The sequence below is a fragment of the Oscarella lobularis genome, chromosome 1 (genome assembly GCF_947507565.1).
Source record: "Oscarella lobularis chromosome 1, ooOscLobu1.1, whole genome shotgun sequence".
NCBI lineage: Eukaryota > Metazoa > Porifera > Homoscleromorpha > Homosclerophorida > Oscarellidae > Oscarella > Oscarella lobularis.
Genome location: NC_089175.1, coordinates 1,566,026 through 1,585,677, shown reverse-complemented (window position 1 = coordinate 1,585,677; position 19,652 = coordinate 1,566,026). Strand labels below are relative to the sequence as shown.

The following is a 19,652-nucleotide window of genomic DNA, read 5'->3' as shown; positions in this document are numbered from 1 at the left end:
GGAGACAATCTGCAGATCCAGACAGAGGTATCTCTTACAGACTGGACAGACAAACTACTACTGTAGACGAGAGTCGTTAGCTTAAACATCGCCGCCGCTTGAGGCTGTAGTCTACTCGTAAATAATGGAGCAGATCAGTTAGCGCTTACCTGGCTCAAAATGTTCACTTACCAACAACGTCTCGATTACATCATTATGATCAGTTTCTCTACACCAATCTACTCGAACAGAAAATCTCGCAAGAGTCACGCCATCACATGCAGGAAGCCGCCATCAACGTCCCTTCACCAATTATCACCGCGATGAGCCTTGAGATAATTGATGAGACCATTCGTAGAGGCATCATGACTGCTGACGGGATCCGCACTAATCAGCTCTGGCTGAATAACCTTGGCCAACTGTTTACCCAGCTCGACGCTACAAAGATAAAGAAAGAGATCTAACCAAGAAGACTGGCTCAAACGCTACATACGTACCCCCATTGGTCGAAGGAATTGATATCCCAGATGACACCCTGTGTAAAAATCTTTTGCTCGTACATCGCTATAAAGAGGGGAGACTTCTCAAAGACTATATTTATTCAATGCATTTTGTACCAAGGAGAGCGCCAAGAATGTAAGGCGAAAGCCTCTGAACAACGATGGAATTGGTTGGTTTGTTTCCAGCAAAGAACTAAGGAAAACTGCAATTAGAGAGGAAGTCTTGCACGCTTCATCCTTCGCGTTGTTACCTTATGAGGAAGTATGCGCTCCAAACGATCGCCGCTGACTCCGCTGGCCTCCAACTCGGCCCGTGCCTCGTCCATTGTTTTGCCTTTCATTAGAGCTTCGGTTTGAGCCAGAAAATTCGACAATAAAATCTGAACGCAATAACATCAAGTACCAAATGCGAGAAATATATTCGGCTGACCTGGTGATGAACTCCTTTAGCAATTGGATTGTGAGACTGCACGTGGGCAATAAAATCACCAGGTATAAGCTTCTTTCCTAGAAAAGAAATAGTTTATAACGTTTGTCAATGTGACTTGGAAATAAATGCCTTGGTGAATCAGCTGATAGAAGGCGTGCTGACCATTTGTACCCGGTTCTCCCCACACAATGGGACCCGTTGAATAGTTGCAGAAACTTCCGTCGCGGGTCACTGATTTTCCGTTAGATTCCATGTCGCCCTGTATACGAGACTGAATGTCCGTGCGCCAAATAAGCATTATTTATTATTGACTTGTTGGAAATAGGCTGCAAATCTGTGCAAATATTGATCGTAGGGAAAGATTCCGTGTGTCTGAGCTCCGAAGAAGTTGTTGTACCAGACGCCGAGCAGAGCAAGAATGACAGGAATCTAGAATGAATATGAATAAGTAGCAAGCGAACTACAGATGACGCACGTTTTCTTCAAGCGGAGCAGTCTTGAAATGATTGTCCTAGTCAGAAAGGAAAAAATCAATATAGATAGAGATGTACAAACAATTCATGGAAAAAAAGACTGTACCATGAAATGAGCGCCGGCCAGAAGACGCTCAAAGTTGTCATAGCCGATGTACAGTGCAATAGTCAGCCCAATGGAAGACCACAGGGAATAGCGACCTCCAACCCACTATACACACACATGATCAAATCTCGTTCACCGATTGCGTTCATAACACTCACATCCCAGAAAACAAACATGTTTTCTTCCTTGATGCCAAACTCCTTGACTTTGACCTGGAAAAACAAAATTCTTATATGTATGATAATATCATGTGAGACTATCAATGCCCACAGCATTAGTAGAGAGAGCCACAAAGTGTCTGGCCACAGCAGCAGGCTAAATATAAAATAACATTAGTCACATAAACTGCCAATTGACTCTCTCTCTCACATCCTTTGCTGCATCAAGCAACCAAGTCCTGGCCGAAGTGGCATTCGTAAGAGTTTCAATAGTGGTAAACGTCTATGGACAATAACGCTACTATTATAGCAAATACTACCGAATGTATCTACTTTTGATGCAACGACGAAGAGGGTTGTCTGCGGTCTCAGATCCTTGACGGTTTTCGCGAGATGCGTTCCGTCGATGTTGGACACAAAGTGAACCTTCACGTGCCCCCCGTAGGGCTTCAATGCCTCGGTCACCATCAAGGGACCCTAGAATCAAATTACGCCCATAGCAACATAGCAAACAGAATGGCATACCAGATCGGAACCGCCAATGCCTATATTGACGACGTCCGTGATGGCTTCACCGGTGTAACCAGTCCAAGCACCGCTTCGAACATCCTACGATTTACGTTCATCTTTTTTATTTGATTAAATTAATTGTTTTACGTTGCTGAACTGTTTCAGGTGTGCAAGTGCCTTATTGACATCTGACATCACCTAGAAGAGTTTTTTCCTGAAGGCTGGCGTTGCTCTGTCTAAGGATTTTTCGTACGTCTTGACCATCGACTAGAATTGGCGTGTTGCTTCTGTTCCTCAAAGCGATATGCAACACAGCTCGATCCTAAAGAAAAAACATTCAAAAAATTGACTCAAATAAATAATCACCAAATCAGTTACCTCGGTAAAATTGATTTTTTCGCCCTTGAACATTTTGTCTCTCATTCCCTCCACATCGGCACTTTTCGCCTTGAAAAAAAATCTCAAAAAAGTTCAAGAGAACGACTTCGAAGTTTCTCTACCAAGCCGAACAGAAGTTTCATCGTCTCCGCCGTCACAATGTTCTTCGAATAATCGACGAGGAGGTCGCCTTCGCCTTCGGTAGGCAAAGTCGTACTACGAGGGACAAACATTCCTTAGCCGGCACACCCAGGAACCGGCAGGAAGTCGGCGTTCGAAGCGACGGCGTTGCGAATTCGAGTGCCACCGTGGTATAAAATCGTGCACTGCGCTACGGCTTTTCTTACCTGAATTTTTTGAAGCGATTGGGATCGTCTTCGAAGAGTTTGCGCATGCTGAACTTGCAGGCGTTGCGGTAGTGCTCCTCGAGCGCTTTCCATTCGGGCGTTGACGAGCGAGCCATGACGGAGAAGAAAGAAGCGACGGAGCGTACGAAACGGATCGGCAGATTTTTCCTGTGGACGGGAACGCAAAGGGCGGGAAATCGATCATGCGCAAACTGCCTTTTCCATGGAGAGGAAGTGCCGGCGAATGCAGGCGAGAACTCGCGCGAAATTTCGCGACATGGAGCCGCAGTCGGACGTCGAATTCTCGGACGCTCCGACGACGTGCTTGTACGTCGGCAACGGAGGCTTGGATTGCGGCGTGGGATCGGCGGATTTGATGAAAGCGTTTTCTCTTCACGGACCAGTCGAACGAATTGTGTTGGAAAGACGCAAACCGTTTGGTTTTGTGAAAATGAAAGAGATTTGTCAGGCTGTCGAGGCATTTGAAGCACTGAATGGGAAAAAGATAACTGACTCCAGTCCCATTATTTATCTGTCATATGTTAATAATTTACCTGATAATGATGCTGTGCTGCACTCGAAGGTGCGACTGCCTCCCGGCTTGTGTTTATATCCCGACTTTATTACGAGTGACGAGGAGGAACTGTTGATGAAAGTTTTCGATGAAATGCCTGTGAAGTCAAATGGGCTACGTCATCGAAGGGTCTCGCATTACGGCTACGAGTTTTTCTACGGAATGAACGACGTAGACGTGACGCGGCCTCTGGACAAAGACATTCCCAAAGAACTTGATTTTGTTATTGAACGAATGATGAACTTGGATTCAATCCAATGGAAACCGAATCAATTAACTGTCAATGACTATGAGCCTGGCCAAGGCACGTTAGAAAAATGCAATCATTGGAGACGTACCTTTACGAAGCCTCGTTACTTTTTCCGTTAGGGATCCCAGCTCACGTTGACACTCACTCGGCTTTTGAAGACGCTATATGTTCACTTAGTCTTCATTCACAGGTGTGAATTCAGAATTCAATTACGAGCACCTTTTCTAATTGATGTATTCCTTACGTTGATCTCCTCTATGACTGTTTGTAGGTTGTAATGGACTTTCGTCATCCTAATGGCTCCACTTGCTCCGTTCTACTACAACCAAAAAGCTTTCTAATAATGACAGGAGAATCAAGATATATATGGACGCATGGGTATAGTACCTGTTTGGACGAAGTCTCCATACAGAATATCTTCTCTTTAGAATAACTCCGCGCAAGACGGACGTAATTGACGGCACAGTCTTTGCACCAAACGAGAAGCTATTGACCAGCGTGGGATCAGTAATTCTTCATAGAAAAAGACGCGTGTCACTGACGTTTCGAACAGTGAGAGGCAGACCATGCGAATGCGGTACAGCCATTCTATACCTACGACTCTTGTATTTAATCTCCTTACCTCATCACACAGACTTTCCAGCCTACTGCGACCGAAAGACCTACCGTCAGCATCCAGGTATCATATCTCATGTCACAGTCGGTTCACTTACTAATAAGGTTACAGAGTAGAGCTGTGTGTCAATACCGGAGTGAGTGAACGGGAACTGTAATGTATTTGAGATTTTCTTACGGAAATAATTTCTCTTTCACTGCCGCCGCCGTCCAGACATCCGGCTCACATTACTTGATTATTGAAACCGAAAGAAGCGTTAATTAAGCAAATTTATATCCTCGGACCCCTCTATTCTAGCGGTCTTCCCTATCTTTAGCTTCCTAGCTTTCCTAGCTTTCCTTCCTCCTTCTTATCTCACCTGACAAGACGCCCGTTGATTCAAAGGAGACGTGGGCTCATCATCATAAGACTGTAGCTATTCATCTAGAGCTAACAGACACCAGTAAATTTGATGAAAGTAACCTGCTACCTACCTACAACACAGTTCAGCTACGAAAACGCTCTACTCCCAAAAACTTAATAATAACTTATTTGCAAAAATACGGCGTTATGAAAAACCTAGCTATTGTTGTTTACTCTTCTTAAGACTCTCCTCGCGCAAACGATCGTGATCCTGAACGGACGCCCTCAGCGCCTCAGTCGCTTCTATATCAACTTCCGCGTACGCCGCGCCACCACTCGAGCTGGAAATCCTCGGCGTGCGCTGCCTAGGCCTTTGACCCGTATTGCCGCCACCAGAGATCGCGTCCACTTCGACGTAATTAACAGAATACCGATCGGAAGTCTGCGGAATTGCAGAATCGGGCGACGTGCTTCGATCGCGTCGCATGTTGACGTACGACGGTCGAGCGCCGCCGACAGCCTGCGAATCCGTCTCGCTCGACTCAGACTGCCCTACCTTAGACAACTCGAAATTCTCGTACGGCGGAAGAGACTTTGGCGTTTCGACGACGTTACGGTAAGGCGGCGTGACGGCGGGAATCGACTGACTCAGCGACGGCGACGACAGCGAAGCGCTGACCGGCGACGAGACATTTTCATAGACAGTCTGCCCTCCGCCGCCGCCGCCGCCGCCGCCGCCGCCGAGAACAGTCTGAGATGACGTCGCCGACGTCGTCGTCGTGGTGACGGGAGTGGATGCAGGCATGCTAAGAGGCGACGGTCTCTTCTGACTGCTTCGACTGTTTGGCACGTTGACATAGACTTTGTCGAGATCGAGTTGGCTGGAGCTTCGGTGCGAGAATGCACTCAGACTGGGAAGAGGTCTATGATGGGAAACGCAGTCGATGAGTTCGCGAATTTGCGTCGAATGATTCGTCTCGAGTCGGTAGATTCCCACGCCGCCCATCGCCTGGCTGCCCGCCTCGAAGGAGAAGCCGGACGTGCCGCCGTACTTGCGCAAGTGCGACAGTTGCCATATGCCCTGACAGACGGGCGGCATTCCGGAGGTGATGGAGAAGAAATTGATACAGAAGCGCAACTGAGCGCTCCCCTTCGTGAGAAGTTTCTGTTTCGACGGCACAGTAACCGGAAATACCCACTCTACGAAAAAGAAAAGAAAACGAGTTGAAAAATCGAGTCGTTTGTTATTACAGCCGTCGCGCATGCTCAAATAAATTAAATATTTTAACCTAATCTAGTGCACTCAATAATTGAATAAACGAAATCGAATGAAATCTCACCGGGACCGAGATGTTCGCGAAGGACGTCGGCCCATTCGAGCATCTCCTCGTCGCTGGGCAACGCGAGACAGTGCGTCTCGCGACGCGTTATGATGCCGAGCACGTATTTCTCGCCGCCGTCCAATTTCAAGTTCGTTTCGAGACCGCAGAAATCTTCGAGCGGAACGACGGCCTTTTCCTTGCCTTCGTGCGCGACCGCGTTCATTTGGTCCTTGTAGAGGACCATGCTGAGACGATCTGGCGCGAGGGAAACGCGATAGAGCGACGCGGAAGGCGTCGAAATCGAATGGCGAACCTGTTACAGGCGAGACTTTTCGTAAGACGGCGTATCGCGACTTCCACTAGAAGAGATTAGGTTTGGGAGGGTTCGTGCGTCGTCGAATGTCGGTTACCTTTCGCTTTTGTCGATGTTTGAGGGTTCCTTCTTGAAGAGTCGTCTCGGACATGTTGCTGATCTAATGCGACTGCGCAGTGGAGAGGAGGTGTTTCTCTCTCTCATCCGCTGTAGCGCGCTGTAGGGAGAGATCGACGAACAGAGAAACTCGTTCGCGAGGAGAATTTCCAAACGTACGACTTCTCAACTAGGCTGTCTAAGTGTCTGGCATCGAGTCTTTTGCTTTTCTAGTGAGCGTTACGCGATGACGATTCTCTACAGCGTCGTAGCTCGAGGCACGACGATTCTCGCTCGCTTTGCGAGCTGCACGGGCAACTTCGCCGAAGTGGCCGAACAGATCCTGCGCAGCATTGCACCGGAGAACGCCAAACTAACCTACACGCACTCGAGGTCTCGAAGCGAAACTCCCCTCGATCGAAGAATCAAATGCGAATTGTCTTTTCTTTTCTTCTTTATTCTATCTAGCTACCTATTTCACTACATAAGCGAAGATGGGATCGTGTACCTTTGCATAACGACCGACGTAAGTCCTCCGAGTCACGTGAAGGCTTCGATCGCTTAGTAGTCGATTTCTCATGCAAGGACTTTCAACGTTCGACTGCTTTCATGTATCTGGAAGATGTCAAAGGAAGGTGAGCGGGTTATATTTAATTAATGCTTTCGAAATTTTTGTATCGCTTTTGGCAGATTCCAGAAGCAGTATGCCAGTAGGGTTCACACTGCACTGCCTTTTGCCATGGATACGGAGTTCTCTCGAGTCTTGTCGACCCGAATGGTGAATTAGCCTGAGTTCTAAATAAATTATTTTTTCTATGTCATACTTGCAGAGATACTATTCGGAGAGTCGGAAAGCAGACCATATGACAAAAGTCCAGGACCAGCTAGACGAACTGAAGGGCATCATGGTGAAAAACATCGGTCAGCAAAAAACCCACTATACCAATCAGACCCACTGATAACTTTGATTCTTCAAGACCTCGTCGCCAACAGGGGAGAAAAGCTCGAGCTATTGGTTGACAAGACAGAAGATCTTAGTCACAGTGTAAGTCAGATCTCAAGGACCAATGATACATTCGACTGTACTTTTACCTATAGGCCATGACTTTCAAGAAGAGTAGTCGTGGACTGGCGCGAGCTATGTGGTGGAAGAACGCAAAGATAACCATCCTTCTCGTTGTGATTATATTGGTGAGTCGGAAGCAGAACGAAATTCTAAGGAACAGAGATGACGTGCATTCTTTTCTCTCTCGAAGCTGGTCATCTTCTTTATCGTCGTGGCGGCGTGCGGTGGATTCAGCTTTAAGAAATGCAAGTAGCAGGGGGGAAAAAATACTGTAATTCGTATGTCGTCTTGCGCCGAGTGTATGTACGCTGTCGTTGTGTCATTTGTCCAGAAAAAAAAAGAAAAGAAACAGAGTCTCCTTTTTTGCATCAGCGTTTAGGAGTGCCGTAGTCTTATATAAATCGTAGCGTGTGTGCACGTGGTCGACGAGAGGACCCCCCTTTCCCGCTTACGAAAGATCCATGACAACGTCAACGAACGCCACGGGAAACATGCCCTCCTGATTGTTCAGCCGTCCGACGAGCCACTCGTCGTTCACCCGCTCCGTCAAGACGATGACGTCGCCGACTTTGAACGACAACTCGCCTTCCTGCCCGTCAAAATCAAATGTACCTATACAATGGGGTCCCGCCGTGGGATCGCTTGTCTGGAGAACTCAGTAAGCAACGTGTTAGACGGACGAGCTTGAGTCATTTTTACCGAGGCTCTGTAGTGTCGGCTAAGTCGAACCATTTCTTCGCCGTCGGCAATTAATTGAGCGCTCGCGTCGAGCTTGACGTAGGCGACGGGAAATCGACCCTCTTTGCCTCTAAGATTTCCTCCGAGCCAGTCGGCGTCTATGCGACGCAAGACGGTGATGGAATCGCCAGCCTGAGAAAAAATTAAATAGTTTGAACGGTTAGTAGAAGTGGTCGCTTTGCCTGAAAAGATAGTTCTGCATCGTTTTCTCCTGTGAAATCAAACTCCGCAACAGCCCATGGACCTTATGAAAAAGACATGAAAAAGTCGAAGAGGTGCGACAATTCGTTTCACTTACCGTTGCCTTCCGCTTTGCCGTCGTCGATCTTCTCCGGCAAAGCGACAAGAACGTCGACGAAAGAGGCAGGAAAAATGCCTACTTTGTCGCCAATGGAACCCTTCAGCCAATCGCCGCTGACACGATCGATCAATTTGATTTCCATCCCCGCCGAGAAATTCAACTCGTTGTCGCTTTCCGCCGAGAAGTCGAACTTGGCTCGACAGCGAGGTCCCCTAGCGACAACAATAAAAGCCCCAAACGTGAAAGCAGACACGCGTGAATTAGAGAGTTTTACGTACGATAGCCTTTCTGTCATTTGCTGATTAGACGACTGCTGCTCTTGAGCGGCGTAGGTCACGGTTTTTGAAGTCGAAGAAGGAAGATCGACCTGTTTGTGAATACTGACACCGCGCCCATACGTATTATCTTCGATTTCGCATACGAGAATTTCGACGAAGTCGGCTGGAAAGATGCCCTCGGCACTGCCAATGCTCCCCCTGAACCACGCGTCGTCGACGCGATCCAGCAGGCGGATGATATCGCCAGCAATGAAGGGGAGTTCGTCCGAAGATTCTATACAGTGTACGTACAGAAAAAACAAAATTGAAAACAGCACGGGTGTTACCTGTTTCGAAGTCGTATATTCCGACCGCACTAGGAAACGTCGGATTTCCCTAAAGAATAAAGATACTAGCGGTTTTTTTTCGGTAATTGAATGAGGATACGTACCTGTCCAGGAAGACCTTTGACGACTGAAACAAACTTTTTGGGAAACATTCCTTCGGCGGTGTTGTTGCGTCCCATCAGCCAATTGTCGTCAATGCGGCTCAAGAAGACAATGATGTCGCCTTTCTGTAAAGCAAAGATATTCGATGCGCAATCCCAATGTGAATTATAGATACGTATGCGTGTGTGTTTGCGTCAATTACCGAAAACGAAAGTTCGTCGTCATTTTCCGGAAAATAGTCGACGTTAGCGATGCCATGAGGATCTTTGCACTAATAAACGATCCCCAAGCTCTCTTGAATTTCAAAGGACTAAAGTTTTTCGATTACTTACTGTGTAACGGAAAAGTATGTGACTTGGCCCTGGTCGTGGCGGAAGTGGAGGAGGTGGGTCGAGCTACAAACTAGATTAGGTCAATTGTTTCTTTTGAGCGAATAAAATTACTTCGACAGCCTTTGCCGAAAGTCGTCGTCTGCAAAAAACAAAAGAGAGTGTTGTGCAAGCCTAGATACGTTACCAAAAAAATCATACGTTGAAGCCTTGGGACGAGATTGTCCTACAGAAAAAAATTGCAGTGACAACACTGTCTACTCGCGTATCTTTCAATTAACCTTCGTCGGTCGAATTTTCAACTTTAAGCGGCGGTCGCCTAGATCATAAAGATAGATTCCGAAACCAATGACTTCTACTACAAAATACTTTGGAGGTGGTGCCCCACCCGGTCGACCAGGCCGACCAGGACCCTAGTAAGAGAAACATCATTTAGTGACATACTAGATCTTCCAACTCTCGTACTTCGCGTTTTATGACAGCAGGTGGTGGAGGTCTCGGTTTCGGTTTAGTTGCCGACGTCTCTTTTTCTCTTACCTCGTCGCCTACCATCTCTACGTCATCATACGCACTGAAACTCGATTCCTAAAGCTCACCTTGGTGACTGATTTTCTTCTTCGGTGGCGGAGGCCTGGCTGCGGCTGGCGGCGGCTTTTTCGGCGGTCCGGGTTTCGACGGAGGAGGAGGACGCTTCTTTTCCGGTGGAGACCCGCGTTCCTTTTCTAGTGGAAGACACATAGTAAAATAAGCTTAATCCAACCGGTAGACGAACCTTCAAAAACGTCTTCAGTATCGTCCTTTAGGTCAAATGAATTTAGCAAGGCCTGTACACATTATATAATCTGTACCTCTTCAACGGCTGCCCTTGTCGGTCGTGGTGCTCGCTTTGGAGGAACCGGTTTGGCTACAGTGCTCTTGCCGGAGTCTATCAAAGATTTAGTCTCGCTACGCTTGAGCAGAGAGAAGAGCGAACCCTTTGAATCTTCGTCATCGCTATGATCTTTCGCAGGCTAAATAATTTAGCTATTGAGCACGAAAAACGCCGACGTTTGAAACGTGGGTACCGTTGGAGAAGGCTTCGGCTTTGGCTTCGGCCTCGGAGCAAGCTCGGCGGATTCGGAGCCTTCTTCCCCATCTCCTTCTACAGTGCAGAGACAAGTTGCAAGGTGAACTCTGGGTAAATAAAATACCTGGTTCCGTAGGACGACTTTTTGGAAGAGGACGATGAGCAGGAGGCTTTGGCTTTGGCTTATCTTCTTTGCCACTAATGCTACTCTACAATAAGAAATCGCGTCTGGTTTTCGTGGAGAACACTCAGTGTATAAGTCTCTCTACAGCTTGAGTTCGTTTGGGAGGTGCTGGCCTGGGTTTTTGAGGCGGAGATTTCCCACCGGTACCGGCACCACTTTCAACCTCCTCTTCGGTTTGATCCTGCCGTAACAAATGTATTGTCTAAATTGAAAATAACGCATATACTTACTGGCGCTGAATTTTCACTAGCATTTGCCTATAACACACATTCTAATCAAAATCCTGACTTGGGTTCTTATGCGTACCTTCTCTGGTCGTTTTCTAGGCGGCGACGGCCTTGGCGCCGTGCCTTTTCTCGGTCGCATTTCCGGCACGTCCGGTTTCGCTTTGGAATGAGGCGGCGGCTTGGACGGCCGTTCCGCCTTCGAAGGTTCATGCTCCTCCTCGCGTTTCTCCTTTGAAGGCGCGGGTCGTGGCGGCGGTCCGGGTCGAGAGGGAGGAGCACGAGGTTTAGGTGGGGGAGCCTAAAACAAGACACTCATTCATTAGAATATTTTTTTTAGTTGTTGCTGCCTGTTTTGTGTTCTCCTGCTTTTCCCCTTCGTCGTCGGGATTCTCCTCGTCATCGTCTTTCGTTTCCTTCGCCGGTGGCCTCATCGATGGCACAGGCGGCTTTTCAAACCCAAACTAGTCAGCAAAACAGTTGGAAAAATTCTCTTACTTTTTTCATCGTCGGAGGAGAGGCACTGCCTAGAATTATTAGGGAGATGTCACACACAAAGACGCCGTCTTTTTGCGTGCTCACTTATTGGACGAGATGGAGGAATAGGCGGCGGTTTCTTCGGCTCGTCATCAGCTTTCGGTCTACTGGAAATTATTGTCGGACTAAAGAAGAAAGATGAATCTCTTTTTCACTGTCTCTCGCGCGATGACGCCTACCGGGTAGTCGGCACTGAAGGTTTGGCTGCACGTAGACAAAGAATGAGCACGCTTCGAGCGCGTTTCTGGATTGCAAACGGGTTTCTGCTTCGTACCTCCTGGTGGTGGTCTTGCGGGACGTGCTGTCGGTCGACCCGGCTTCTTTGGCTCGTCTGGACGAGGTGGAATGGGAGGCAGATCCTCCGCGTCGCTTCCTATTGAGAAAGATATGAAGATCACTTCGATGTGAGTTGCCTTGAGTAGAGAGTCCCACCGTTTTGATCGTCCGACATTCTTTTAGCGCACGGTAGAGAATACGGAGCGCAAATGAGCACGCCCTGGAGCACGAAGGCAAAAATACAAGCGCTTCTTGCTTTTACTCCTGGAGTGTGAGCATAATAATGTGCAGCTGTTGCACTAAACAATCTTTATTTAGAGGTGCTGGATATGCACTGAAAAAGTACTCTACAGAGATCGTCATCGCTGCAGGAGGTGCAACAGTTGGAGGATTGTCTCTTCTTGTGAGCAGCAACTTGTTTGCACAGTTCTGAACGTCGTGGTTTTTCTACTAAAAATTTTCTAGTTGCTCGGAGTATTCGGATATGTCTCTGTCAGAGTCCATTGGAACCAGATTTTCAACGACTGGCATCGGTACAACAGACCTGTATCCAGTTCAACAGACGTAAATGTGTCCGGCTGGTTTTGTGATGATTGACTGTTCTTTGCATAGAGTTTCCAATATCCAATACTCACATTTTTTGCTGGAGTTGGTGTAGGCTATCTGTTAGTAGAACCTGTTGTTGAATCTCCTGAATTCAAAGCCATTCTGCAGGAATTCTCTAGTCAATAGTTTTATAAATAACTACCAGCTAATTTTAACTTCTTGTGCAGTGTACTATTTTTTAGACAATTTATACCTTTTAGCATAGTCTATGCAGTGCTCGAGCAAGAAGGTTTAATCGACATGGGCGTGGCCTCTACCAGAAAGGTCTGTGCGCACGTTAGAAGCAATGGCATCAGAACCGAATGGCCTTCCTCTTCTGCTGTCTCAACCGCCTTACGTCCAAGCTGGAATTGCATGCATTCCAGGCTGGTAAAAGATTTCATTTTAACCCTTCTCGTGCATCCACGTGTTTTAGGCTTTCTGGGCACCTTCTGAAAAAGTTTGGTGGCGCTGCAGCTTGTGCTGTAGCCGGAGGATCGTTGCTATTACTCGTACGTAGTTGACCTAAGACAAAGAAGTTGACAATCATTCATCCTATTGCAGTACCTTCACAATAAGGGATACGTGACTGTGCACTGGACAGCAATCAACAAAGACGTGAAACAGTGGAAGGAAACGACTTCAAACATTCAACGGGAACATCAGGAGGGTTTTAAGAAAGTTTTAAAGAAGGTGAATTTGACTCAAACCTACTATGCCATTGACTTGCTATTGCATCTTCGACAGATGAAATGCTTTGCTCAAACTCATCAGTATCTATCACTTGGATTTATGGCTGGCTTTGGACTCGGCTTTCTTCTCTAGTTAACTTTTGCCTTTTGTACTCTATCTATAAAAAATAAAAAGATCAATGTCTCTCATTGAAGTCAATCATGTGTGGGAGAAACGTTTTGGCAGCCAATGGCTGACTTAGATGCCATTGTCCGACGAGCAAATGTCGAAAAAGAGGAGGATCTGTATGGGGTCCTTGGCTGCGATGAACTGTCCTCTGTAAGGACTCCCTTTCCATCAGACACACGATTCTTTACGTATCTGAACTCTAGACTGAACAAATCAATGCCGAATTTAAGGCAAGGGCTCTTCTATGTCATCCCGATAAATCGGACGAGCCGGACGCTGGTAAAAACACTAGATTAGATACCGGGGCCCCCTTTGGGGAACTCAACGTCGTTTCTTCAGTGAAGACGTTTATGAGGCTGCAGAACGCTCGAGACGTTCTATCAGATCCAGAGAAAAGGAAAAAGTATGATCTTTGGCGGCGAAGTGGTCTGGACGTGCCGTTTAGCGCGTGGCTCGAGGGACGAATGGAAAGGGTAGCCATGTGCAGTCGATAGCGCGCGATACTGTTGAAATTCATCTCTTCCAGTCCATGCATTGGGCATATGAACCGAAAAAGAAAAGAACAATAGAGGAGGCATCGCACGAGAAGCAACCAACGTCAAAAAGTATGGAGAAAATTTGGAGACGTTTTCTCCTAACACTCTCTACGTCTTCAGATGAAAAAAACGATTTACACGTGGGAAAAGAAACATTTCGCCAGAAAACGAACTCAAAGACTTTAGAGAAATTTAGAAAATACCAAATTTGATACCTACTGAGATATTGTAAAGCATAAACTACACTTTGAGAGCCGTTGCAACGTCGTCAAACCCCCCTTTACTAGCCAAATCATAGGGACTCTCTCCTGACTTGGTTCGGTGTTCTCGACTAGCTCCAGCTCCAAGCAGTTCCCTAACACACTCCTCCTTACCACGACTTGCCGCATAGCATAGACTGGTAAAGCCCCAGTCGTCTTCAGCTTCCACTCTGATGCAGCTGCTACTCAAGAGGAGTTTGAGAATGGATGTTCGGCCGCTCGCTGCGGCGTAATGAAGACTCGTCATGCCGTCCCAGCTGATCCAATTTGGATCGGCTCCGTTTTCCAGCATGTATTTGCAGATCTCTTCGTTGTCTTTCATGGACGACCAGAATAAACAAGCGTTGTCCCACTCTTTTCGCATTTCTGGGCTAAGCTGTGCGGCGAGAGCGCTTGTACGATCTCGCAACTCTCTAAGGGACCCCTCCGCGAGTTTTCTAAAGGTAGATGCTAGAACATAGATATGAGTCTGTTCCATCGTTATACTGAGCTTCTGCTTTCTTATCGTACGTGAGCGACATCTCGACCGGACCGGATGGGTGTGTACACTCGTAAATTTGCTTTAGCGTGCGGCCGTGCTTCTAACAATGACGGAGTGGACCCGAGTTCCTCAAAGGTCTCTGAGTAGGCAGTCATCAGAAAAAGAGAAACGCGAATCGGAGCCGTCGCGGACTAAATCCGACGCGGACGCGCGACGAAGGGTGCGAAATGCCATGGTAAATGCCGACGAAGACAGCTGTCCAGAAAAGAAAAAAGCCAAAAACAAAGCCAAAGGGGCGGCATCTAAAAGCCCACCGGACCCTTTTTACTATGTTTCTCCCTTGATCGATTCGTATACGCAGCCGGTCTATCGTAGCTTGGGCAAACGGTGGAAGGACTTCGCCCGCGAGGGTCTCGGCTTGTCTGAAGCCGACTTGGACAGCGTCGAAGTGAAATATCCCGACAATCTGAAACGTCAATGCGATTCGGCCATTCAACTGTGGAAAAGAAGACGCCCGAATTCGAACGTCGGACATTTCATCAAGGCGCTTCAATCGGCCGATGAAAATTCTTTGGCCGAAACCGTCGAACGAAGGGCGCAAGAACATCAACGCTATCCTTCTAAGTCGCCTGGTGATCGCAGACCTTCCATTCCTTCAAATTCGGCTCAAAAGCGTAGGTCCTATGCACTCAATGAGAAGTGTCGTGATATCTATCTTTTTCAGCGACTAAGGAGTCGGCGGCACGTAGGAATCTCTTTCCGCAAAAGGAACAACCTAAAAAGAAGAGAAAAGTCGAAAAATCCATTTCGCTTCCTCCTAAACCCGGTATACTGTCTGCACAGTAGACCTTAGTACTGTGCTTTTATCAGGGTTTTGTCTTTGTAGACATTTCTGCTGCAAATTCGCTTGTGGACGATTTGAAAACTAAGCAGATCGTATTTCTTTCCAAGTCAATTCCCGCAGACATGAAGGCCAAACTGACAGATAGCAAAATACCATTTTCAACAAAGACGTTGGTTGACGACCTAAGTCAGATCGACGCTCTAGTTGTCATAGTAAACGGTGGCATATCACCTGACGTCAAAGCAACGCTGGAAAAGGCAGAAGAGTACTTTCTTGATGGCAATCTTCGTATCGTCACCATTCTAGCAGATAGCAAAGCAGAAGTACCAGAAGTTCTCTGCTCGACAGCAGTTCTACGATATCACTCGGAGACCAAAAAGAAATTCCTTGAGTGTCTTCACAAATGCCTGTGTGAATCCGCCAACCCGGTCAGTGCTGGACCATACACTCCATGTGAACTGGTCTCCAACGGTCAGTAAATGCACAATGAGTCTGTCACTCTTCCACCTATGGTTTTCTCTCTGTGTCCGTAGGTTGGTGCCCACCCGGTGGCCAAGTCCGAGATGGTGCACCACCAGGCGACAACGCTACTGAGCCTCACTACATTCTCTGCGTCAGATCGTTTTGGGGCCATAACATGCTACGAAAGATTATGTCTGAAAGTCTGGAACAAACCTTTTTTCACATCATCGTCGTAGTCGTCTTTCTCACCCAGTGTGCGCTGGCAGTTGCGGATTCGTTGTCCGAGGATTCCATGCGTCTTTTTCTAATGAATTCGTTTGCGAAGGCTTTCTTTCGTATCGTCTTCGTCATTCCGTGTCTGTACAAGACGATCGCCACGTTGCACGTCTCCCCGACCGAATGGTCCAAGTGGAAGGTGCAGTTTTCATCGTCGCATATTCCGCTATTGAAATTCTTCTACGATTCCAAAATTCACGATGAAGCAAAATATCGCAAACTCAACAGTAACAACACAGTGCGCCACGTTTACCGCCAGCTGGACTCGGATCTGACCTTATTGCTGCGTAGCCACTTTACGCATTGTCTTTTTGAAGTCTCGCTGCTGATTTTTCTTGATTTCCTGGACTACCCAGCTATTGATTCGCCGCGCTGGAATGTCATCATTCGCTTTATTGACGTGTTCGGAATTTTTACAAGCCTTCTCATATTTCACGTGGCTTTTGCACTTTTTGCTTTTGATATGAAAATGGCCAATTACTATCGGGGCCTGGCAAAAGGATCAAGTCTTCCCAAGGAAAAAGAAGAGAGCTTATTAAATACGTGGAAACGCCTAATTGCCGCCTCTATCCCGTTGGCATGGTTTGTTCTGTTGTTGCTGGTCATAATACCTCAGTCTCACATTAGCCGTCCACCTTCTGAAGAATATGACGAAAAGATGACAACCCTCGTCTTATTCATCATGGTCTTGGCAGATATTTTTACCGGATGCAATAACACGAGCACCTGGCGTTATATTTTTCCTGGCAAAGCCTTTCTTACCTTTCTTGCCGTCATTACGTCCTTTGCCGTCACACCACACCCATCCACTCGTGGAGATTTCGTTTTTATCGGGCTTACCACCGGCAGATTAATTGCCTTGATCATCTGGCATTGGCGCTTCTCCGTGAGAACGAGCGGCGTAACTTTTCAATGGAGACATTTTCCGCATTTTCTATTAGTTCTGTTTCTGGTGCTTTTGCTTGTTGTCCGTGTGTGCGGGTATTCGTTCTTTTAGTATCTGAAAGTGTTAGTTATTGTGTCTGACTACACAAATAAGAAATATCTTCATTGAGAATACGGTTTGCCGCATTTGGTGAGAACGTCACAGACGCATGCAGTGGGACAAGTGATGACGTGACGTTCAGTGAGTCTCTGCAAATAAGCCAAAAATTGTCAAGCCCCCTCGAGCTAAACGTGCACACAGTACCTCATTCTGAGCGTGATAACGAGCTAAGAAATCATCGCTGCTTAGAGAGGAAACGTAGTTCCAAAATGAGCCAGCACCAGCAATGCTGCGAGGCCAAATCTAGAAATCAAAAGCACGGAGAGGAATACATATCGCCGGTCAGATAAATCACTGGCGTACCATGTTGCTGACTGACTGGGAAAACGCATCGTCGTGCTGCGTATCATACATCCACCAAGCTTCTGGCTTAGGTCTAGTCAAGTGTGGCTGGCACTGAGAAACTGGACAGTAGTTATCCGTCCAGTACGAAATTTCACCCCCGAGTAAGAGCGATCGCTCCTGATCAGAGGACATCTTTGCACAGAAATTTCTGTCAGATCAACAAAGACACAAAATGGTTGACATTCCTTACATTGACCGCTATGTCAGTCCACACGTCCTTTACGTCAATCAAAGGCTCCACACTGAGATAGAAATTATGCTTGTTGTTTTCAATGCTAAAGAAGCACTTCTTTACATTGACGTACTAAAACAGATTCACACGCATTAACCTACGCGTAGACACCTTGTTTGACGACATCAAAAGCAGTGTAGTGTTCCCACGTCTGGATGATGACAGAACGATCCGCCTATACGAGAGGACAGTCGATAAAGTACAGTATCCTATGACTGCTAAAGACGCATAGAATTCAAACCGATTTCGTTTCAAAGAAAGCCTCTTCAAAAGCGACAGGAGTCTTCATAAGATGACTAGTAAAATTAAACAACTTTTTCTCCAGGTTTTGTGTAGCTATACGATTATGATCAGGCAATTGGGTCGTACAGGGACAGAGAACCGCTTGCCTTGCAGAGAACAGTTTCCAATAACGGCTGTTTCGTCACAGCCGATGTGATAAAGGGGCTCGGGAAAGAGAGCCGCAATTTCGGCGAGCAAATTCTGCAGAGTGTAAAGGGACGTATTCTAGTCACAAAAATTCTTAACAAAAATTAAACGAGACGAAGTGAACACCAACCCTGGCATCGTCATATATTTCAGTATGGTAAGAATTGCAGTACTCTAGCAAACCGTGGGAAGACAACGGTTCCAGTCCTTTAGAATGACCCCTATAACATTAGATCATATCAAAGAGATGTTGCAGTTTTTCCTTTATTATCACATACGGTAAATCGATTTCGGGCATGACTCTTATTCCCCTCTCGCGTGCATACTCGATGATACTACTGATATTCGCCTGAGTGTAGTACTGGCCTTTCAATCCCGCTGTAAGCTCAGGATATCTTTTTATAGATTACAACTTCTTATAAGTATGGGGAACTAGACTATGTGAAGACATACAGGACGCTTTCAACAGAAAATCGACAGAAATCCGACAGGTGCATGTGAAGCACATTCATTTTCACGTAGCTCATTGCATCCAGAAGACTGAAGACGAGCGGAACAGGAAAAAAGCGTCGTCTAAAGTCAATCGGCAGTGAAAATTATAGACACGGACAAAAACACGCTCACCCCGTATCAATCATCAGACCGCGATGCCTGTACGTGGGAAAATCGTGGATTTCAACCGTGGAACACTCGACGCTTCCATTCACAACCAACTGAGAAAACGTCTCCATTCCATACCTAGAATTAACACCTCACCTACTCCTAATAATCTCTCTTTACTTAGGCACTTGATGACGTTAGAAATCATGCAATGTTTGCATCTAACTACGTGTGGGAGCAGGATGTGGGAGGGTCCATCATGGTACTCTTCTGCGTCTACGCACATTGCTCCGTATACTGAGGCTCCCTTGATCGAAACCTGGCCGTCGGCTGTCACGTTGATCCAGTATTCGTACGACGTGTCGCCGTTCAGCGACTCGTCGTCGCTTGCAGTCGTCACTTTCACGACTTCGATCGAATTCCGCTCTTGCGAGCGAGGCTCAGACAATGAGATCTCCTGCTTTTTTATTAGGGTCTTGTATCTGTCGATCGCCGTCGCGAGAAGAGACGATTCGCTGGACGATTCGATATCGAAGTCGGAGGAAAGGCGAATTGGGGATCCTTCGCAAGTTAGAGAGCGAGGAACTGGCCAAACTGTCTCAGACACCGCTTTGCACGAGAACGTGGCGAAGAGAACGGCGAGAAAAGGCTTGAAAAGGACCATTTTCTTCCAATGACCCCGGATAAGACCATGGATGCTAATCCGCTATTGTCTCCAATCCAACAGCCTTGATCTACGTACTGGTTGCTTGCTTTGAACTATAGCTGCTTCTAGGCAGTAGAACGCCATCTTGGGCGCGGTCGATCATGCGTCACTCGCGTGACGATTGCATCATAATTTCTAAAGTGGCAGTTACTTGTAACCTAACAGGTAA

The 19,652-nt window shown here is 46.9% G+C and overlaps 10 protein-coding genes across 11 annotated transcripts; 5 read left to right on the top strand and 5 right to left on the bottom strand.

Moving 5' to 3' along the window:
- Positions 1-179: 179 nt before the first annotated feature.
- LOC136199467 (glucose-6-phosphate isomerase-like) lies at positions 180-3,085 on the bottom strand. The gene is made up of 19 exons (XM_065989661.1): positions 2,882-3,085; positions 2,657-2,750; positions 2,535-2,603; positions 2,410-2,478; positions 2,304-2,354; positions 2,172-2,255; positions 1,980-2,123; positions 1,858-1,929; positions 1,759-1,803; positions 1,647-1,700; positions 1,489-1,593; positions 1,385-1,420; positions 1,222-1,338; positions 1,039-1,168; positions 910-986; positions 731-859; positions 597-672; positions 477-543; positions 180-417 (listed from the first exon to the last, which is right to left on the bottom strand). The coding sequence occupies exons 1-19, from the start codon at positions 2,995-2,997 to the stop codon at positions 285-287; spliced, it is 1,668 nt and encodes a 555-aa protein (XP_065845733.1). The 5' UTR covers positions 2,998-3,085; the 3' UTR covers positions 180-284.
- A 16-nt stretch (positions 3,086-3,101) lies between these two features.
- LOC136199470 (alkylated DNA repair protein alkB homolog 8-like) lies at positions 3,102-5,011 on the top strand. 2 transcript variants are annotated; one of them, XM_065989664.1, is made up of 6 exons: positions 3,102-3,759; positions 3,825-3,895; positions 3,977-4,083; positions 4,134-4,282; positions 4,340-4,384; positions 4,433-5,011. In XM_065989664.1, the coding sequence occupies exons 1-6, from the start codon at positions 3,105-3,107 to the stop codon at positions 4,435-4,437; spliced, it is 1,032 nt and encodes a 343-aa protein (XP_065845736.1). In that variant the 5' UTR covers positions 3,102-3,104; the 3' UTR covers positions 4,438-5,011. The 2 variants fall into 2 exon arrangements, with proteins under 2 accessions (XP_065845736.1, XP_065845735.1); XM_065989663.1 differs by having other exon boundaries at positions 4,134-4,384.
- Positions 4,717-6,469, bottom strand: LOC136199469 (protein Dok-7-like). Its single transcript, XM_065989662.1, has 4 exons — positions 6,396-6,469; positions 6,299-6,344; positions 6,004-6,240; positions 4,717-5,863 (listed from the first exon to the last, which is right to left on the bottom strand). The coding sequence occupies exons 1-4, from the start codon at positions 6,447-6,449 to the stop codon at positions 4,884-4,886; spliced, it is 1,317 nt and encodes a 438-aa protein (XP_065845734.1). The 5' UTR covers positions 6,450-6,469; the 3' UTR covers positions 4,717-4,883.
- A 13-nt stretch (positions 6,470-6,482) lies between these two features.
- On the top strand, positions 6,483-7,813 carry LOC136199466 (vesicle-associated membrane protein 7-like). The gene is made up of 9 exons (XM_065989660.1): positions 6,483-6,570; positions 6,629-6,787; positions 6,863-6,920; positions 6,980-7,029; positions 7,085-7,172; positions 7,225-7,315; positions 7,372-7,439; positions 7,493-7,585; positions 7,651-7,813. The coding sequence occupies exons 2-9, from the start codon at positions 6,642-6,644 to the stop codon at positions 7,711-7,713; spliced, it is 657 nt and encodes a 218-aa protein (XP_065845732.1). The 5' UTR covers positions 6,483-6,570; positions 6,629-6,641; the 3' UTR covers positions 7,714-7,813.
- LOC136199465 (SH3 domain-containing protein 19-like) lies at positions 7,711-11,998 on the bottom strand. The gene is made up of 30 exons (XM_065989659.1): positions 11,978-11,998; positions 11,820-11,918; positions 11,725-11,749; positions 11,591-11,670; positions 11,507-11,535; positions 11,359-11,457; positions 11,091-11,309; positions 11,015-11,041; positions 10,870-10,965; positions 10,725-10,809; positions 10,599-10,675; positions 10,508-10,544; positions 10,383-10,459; positions 10,307-10,331; positions 10,131-10,256; positions 10,000-10,079; positions 9,904-9,947; positions 9,816-9,853; positions 9,736-9,760; positions 9,649-9,676; positions 9,538-9,600; positions 9,408-9,476; positions 9,208-9,330; positions 9,104-9,152; positions 8,921-9,051; positions 8,778-8,866; positions 8,497-8,711; positions 8,381-8,442; positions 8,160-8,330; positions 7,711-8,106 (listed from the first exon to the last, which is right to left on the bottom strand). Exons 1-30 carry the CDS (start codon positions 11,994-11,996, stop codon positions 7,909-7,911), a joined length of 2,505 nt encoding a protein of 834 aa, XP_065845731.1. The 5' UTR covers positions 11,997-11,998; the 3' UTR covers positions 7,711-7,908.
- Positions 11,999-12,683: 685 nt separating this feature from the next.
- On the top strand, positions 12,684-13,292 carry LOC136199464 (FUN14 domain-containing protein 1-like). Its single transcript, XM_065989658.1, has 4 exons — positions 12,684-12,796; positions 12,843-12,918; positions 12,971-13,099; positions 13,154-13,292. The coding sequence occupies exons 1-4, from the start codon at positions 12,714-12,716 to the stop codon at positions 13,229-13,231; spliced, it is 366 nt and encodes a 121-aa protein (XP_065845730.1). The 5' UTR covers positions 12,684-12,713; the 3' UTR covers positions 13,232-13,292.
- A 19-nt stretch (positions 13,293-13,311) lies between these two features.
- On the top strand, positions 13,312-14,059 carry LOC136199463 (dnaJ homolog subfamily C member 12-like). The gene is made up of 5 exons (XM_065989657.1): positions 13,312-13,417; positions 13,471-13,546; positions 13,607-13,740; positions 13,794-13,872; positions 13,924-14,059. The coding sequence occupies exons 1-5, from the start codon at positions 13,328-13,330 to the stop codon at positions 14,013-14,015; spliced, it is 471 nt and encodes a 156-aa protein (XP_065845729.1). The 5' UTR covers positions 13,312-13,327; the 3' UTR covers positions 14,016-14,059.
- LOC136198111 (poly [ADP-ribose] polymerase tankyrase-like) lies at positions 14,044-14,584 on the bottom strand. Its single transcript, XM_065988030.1, has 2 exons — positions 14,550-14,584; positions 14,044-14,500 (listed from the first exon to the last, which is right to left on the bottom strand). Exons 1-2 carry the CDS (start codon positions 14,582-14,584, stop codon positions 14,044-14,046), a joined length of 492 nt encoding a protein of 163 aa, XP_065844102.1.
- A 59-nt stretch (positions 14,585-14,643) lies between these two features.
- On the top strand, positions 14,644-17,172 carry LOC136199461 (uncharacterized). Its single transcript, XM_065989655.1, has 4 exons — positions 14,644-15,218; positions 15,269-15,370; positions 15,431-15,859; positions 15,922-17,172. The coding sequence occupies exons 1-4, from the start codon at positions 14,651-14,653 to the stop codon at positions 17,121-17,123; spliced, it is 2,301 nt and encodes a 766-aa protein (XP_065845727.1). The 5' UTR covers positions 14,644-14,650; the 3' UTR covers positions 17,124-17,172.
- Positions 17,045-19,519, bottom strand: LOC136199462 (beta-hexosaminidase subunit A2-like). The gene is made up of 12 exons (XM_065989656.1): positions 19,062-19,519; positions 18,802-18,915; positions 18,631-18,750; positions 18,456-18,572; positions 18,308-18,398; positions 18,138-18,255; positions 17,990-18,084; positions 17,850-17,923; positions 17,707-17,791; positions 17,475-17,648; positions 17,316-17,414; positions 17,045-17,260 (listed from the first exon to the last, which is right to left on the bottom strand). The coding sequence occupies exons 1-12, from the start codon at positions 19,439-19,441 to the stop codon at positions 17,174-17,176; spliced, it is 1,554 nt and encodes a 517-aa protein (XP_065845728.1). The 5' UTR covers positions 19,442-19,519; the 3' UTR covers positions 17,045-17,173.
- Between the last annotated feature and the right edge of the window lie 133 nt (positions 19,520-19,652).

What these genes read in the sequence shown, in the direction of transcription:
- LOC136199467 (XM_065989661.1), bottom strand. Translation starts at nt 2,997, where the DNA reads ATGGCTCGCTCGTCAACGCCCGAATGGAAAGCGCTCGAGGAGCACTAC. An exon ending in CTGCTCCGCTTGAAGAAAAC is followed by an intron (nt 1,339 to 1,384) that starts GTGCGTCATCTG and finishes TATTCATTCTAG; the next exon opens with ATTCCTGTCATTCTTGCTCT. An exon ending in AGCGCATACTTCCTCATAAG is followed by an intron (nt 673 to 730) that starts GTAACAACGCGA and finishes AGTTTTCCTTAG; the next exon opens with TTCTTTGCTGGAAACAAACC.
- LOC136199466 (XM_065989660.1), top strand. Translation starts at nt 6,642, where the DNA reads ATGACGATTCTCTACAGCGTCGTAGCTCGAGGCACGACGATTCTCGCT. An exon ending in ACCTTTGCATAACGACCGAC is followed by an intron (nt 6,921 to 6,979) that starts GTAAGTCCTCCG and finishes TTCTCATGCAAG; the next exon opens with GACTTTCAACGTTCGACTGC. An exon ending in CAGAAGATCTTAGTCACAGT is followed by an intron (nt 7,440 to 7,492) that starts GTAAGTCAGATC and finishes TTTTACCTATAG; the next exon opens with GCCATGACTTTCAAGAAGAG.
- LOC136199465 (XM_065989659.1), bottom strand. An exon ending in GGTGGGGCACCACCTCCAAA is followed by an intron (nt 9,854 to 9,903) that starts GTATTTTGTAGT and finishes TTTATGATCTAG; the next exon opens with GCGACCGCCGCTTAAAGTTG. An exon ending in CAAATGACAGAAAGGCTATC is followed by an intron (nt 8,712 to 8,777) that starts GTACGTAAAACT and finishes TGTTGTCGCTAG; the next exon opens with GGGACCTCGCTGTCGAGCCA.
- LOC136199463 (XM_065989657.1), top strand. Translation starts at nt 13,328, where the DNA reads ATGGCTGACTTAGATGCCATTGTCCGACGAGCAAATGTCGAAAAAGAG. An exon ending in GCTGCGATGAACTGTCCTCT is followed by an intron (nt 13,418 to 13,470) that starts GTAAGGACTCCC and finishes TCTGAACTCTAG; the next exon opens with ACTGAACAAATCAATGCCGA. An exon ending in GAAGCAACCAACGTCAAAAA is followed by an intron (nt 13,873 to 13,923) that starts GTATGGAGAAAA and finishes CTACGTCTTCAG; the next exon opens with ATGAAAAAAACGATTTACAC.
- LOC136199469 (XM_065989662.1), bottom strand. Translation starts at nt 6,449, where the DNA reads ATGTCCGAGACGACTCTTCAAGAAGGAACCCTCAAACATCGACAAAAG. An exon ending in AAAAGTCTCGCCTGTAACAG is followed by an intron (nt 6,241 to 6,298) that starts GTTCGCCATTCG and finishes CCCTCGCGCCAG; the next exon opens with ATCGTCTCAGCATGGTCCTC. An exon ending in TCGCGAACATCTCGGTCCCG is followed by an intron (nt 5,864 to 6,003) that starts GTGAGATTTCAT and finishes TCTTTTTCGTAG; the next exon opens with AGTGGGTATTTCCGGTTACT.
- LOC136199470 (XM_065989663.1), top strand. Translation starts at nt 3,105, where the DNA reads ATGGAGAGGAAGTGCCGGCGAATGCAGGCGAGAACTCGCGCGAAATTT. An exon ending in CACTTAGTCTTCATTCACAG is followed by an intron (nt 3,896 to 3,976) that starts GTGTGAATTCAG and finishes GACTGTTTGTAG; the next exon opens with GTTGTAATGGACTTTCGTCA. An exon ending in AGATATATATGGACGCATGG is followed by an intron (nt 4,084 to 4,133) that starts GTATAGTACCTG and finishes TCTTCTCTTTAG; the next exon opens with AATAACTCCGCGCAAGACGG.
- LOC136199464 (XM_065989658.1), top strand. Translation starts at nt 12,714, where the DNA reads ATGGCATCAGAACCGAATGGCCTTCCTCTTCTGCTGTCTCAACCGCCT. An exon ending in ATTGCATGCATTCCAGGCTG is followed by an intron (nt 12,797 to 12,842) that starts GTAAAAGATTTC and finishes CACGTGTTTTAG; the next exon opens with GCTTTCTGGGCACCTTCTGA. An exon ending in GAGGATCGTTGCTATTACTC is followed by an intron (nt 12,919 to 12,970) that starts GTACGTAGTTGA and finishes ATCCTATTGCAG; the next exon opens with TACCTTCACAATAAGGGATA.
- LOC136199462 (XM_065989656.1), bottom strand. Translation starts at nt 19,441, where the DNA reads ATGGTCCTTTTCAAGCCTTTTCTCGCCGTTCTCTTCGCCACGTTCTCG. An exon ending in AAATATATGACGATGCCAGG is followed by an intron (nt 18,256 to 18,307) that starts GTTGGTGTTCAC and finishes TTTTGTGACTAG; the next exon opens with AATACGTCCCTTTACACTCT. An exon ending in CTTTCTTTGAAACGAAATCG is followed by an intron (nt 17,924 to 17,989) that starts GTTTGAATTCTA and finishes CCTCTCGTATAG; the next exon opens with GCGGATCGTTCTGTCATCAT.
- LOC136198111 (XM_065988030.1), bottom strand. Translation starts at nt 14,584, where the DNA reads ATGTCGCTCACGTACGATAAGAAAGCAGAAGCTCA. An exon ending in GATAAGAAAGCAGAAGCTCA is followed by an intron (nt 14,501 to 14,549) that starts GTATAACGATGG and finishes ATCTACCTTTAG; the next exon opens with AAAACTCGCGGAGGGGTCCC.
- LOC136199461 (XM_065989655.1), top strand. Translation starts at nt 14,651, where the DNA reads ATGACGGAGTGGACCCGAGTTCCTCAAAGGTCTCTGAGTAGGCAGTCA. An exon ending in TTCGCTTCCTCCTAAACCCG is followed by an intron (nt 15,371 to 15,430) that starts GTATACTGTCTG and finishes TTGTCTTTGTAG; the next exon opens with ACATTTCTGCTGCAAATTCG. An exon ending in ATGTGAACTGGTCTCCAACG is followed by an intron (nt 15,860 to 15,921) that starts GTCAGTAAATGC and finishes CTGTGTCCGTAG; the next exon opens with GTTGGTGCCCACCCGGTGGC.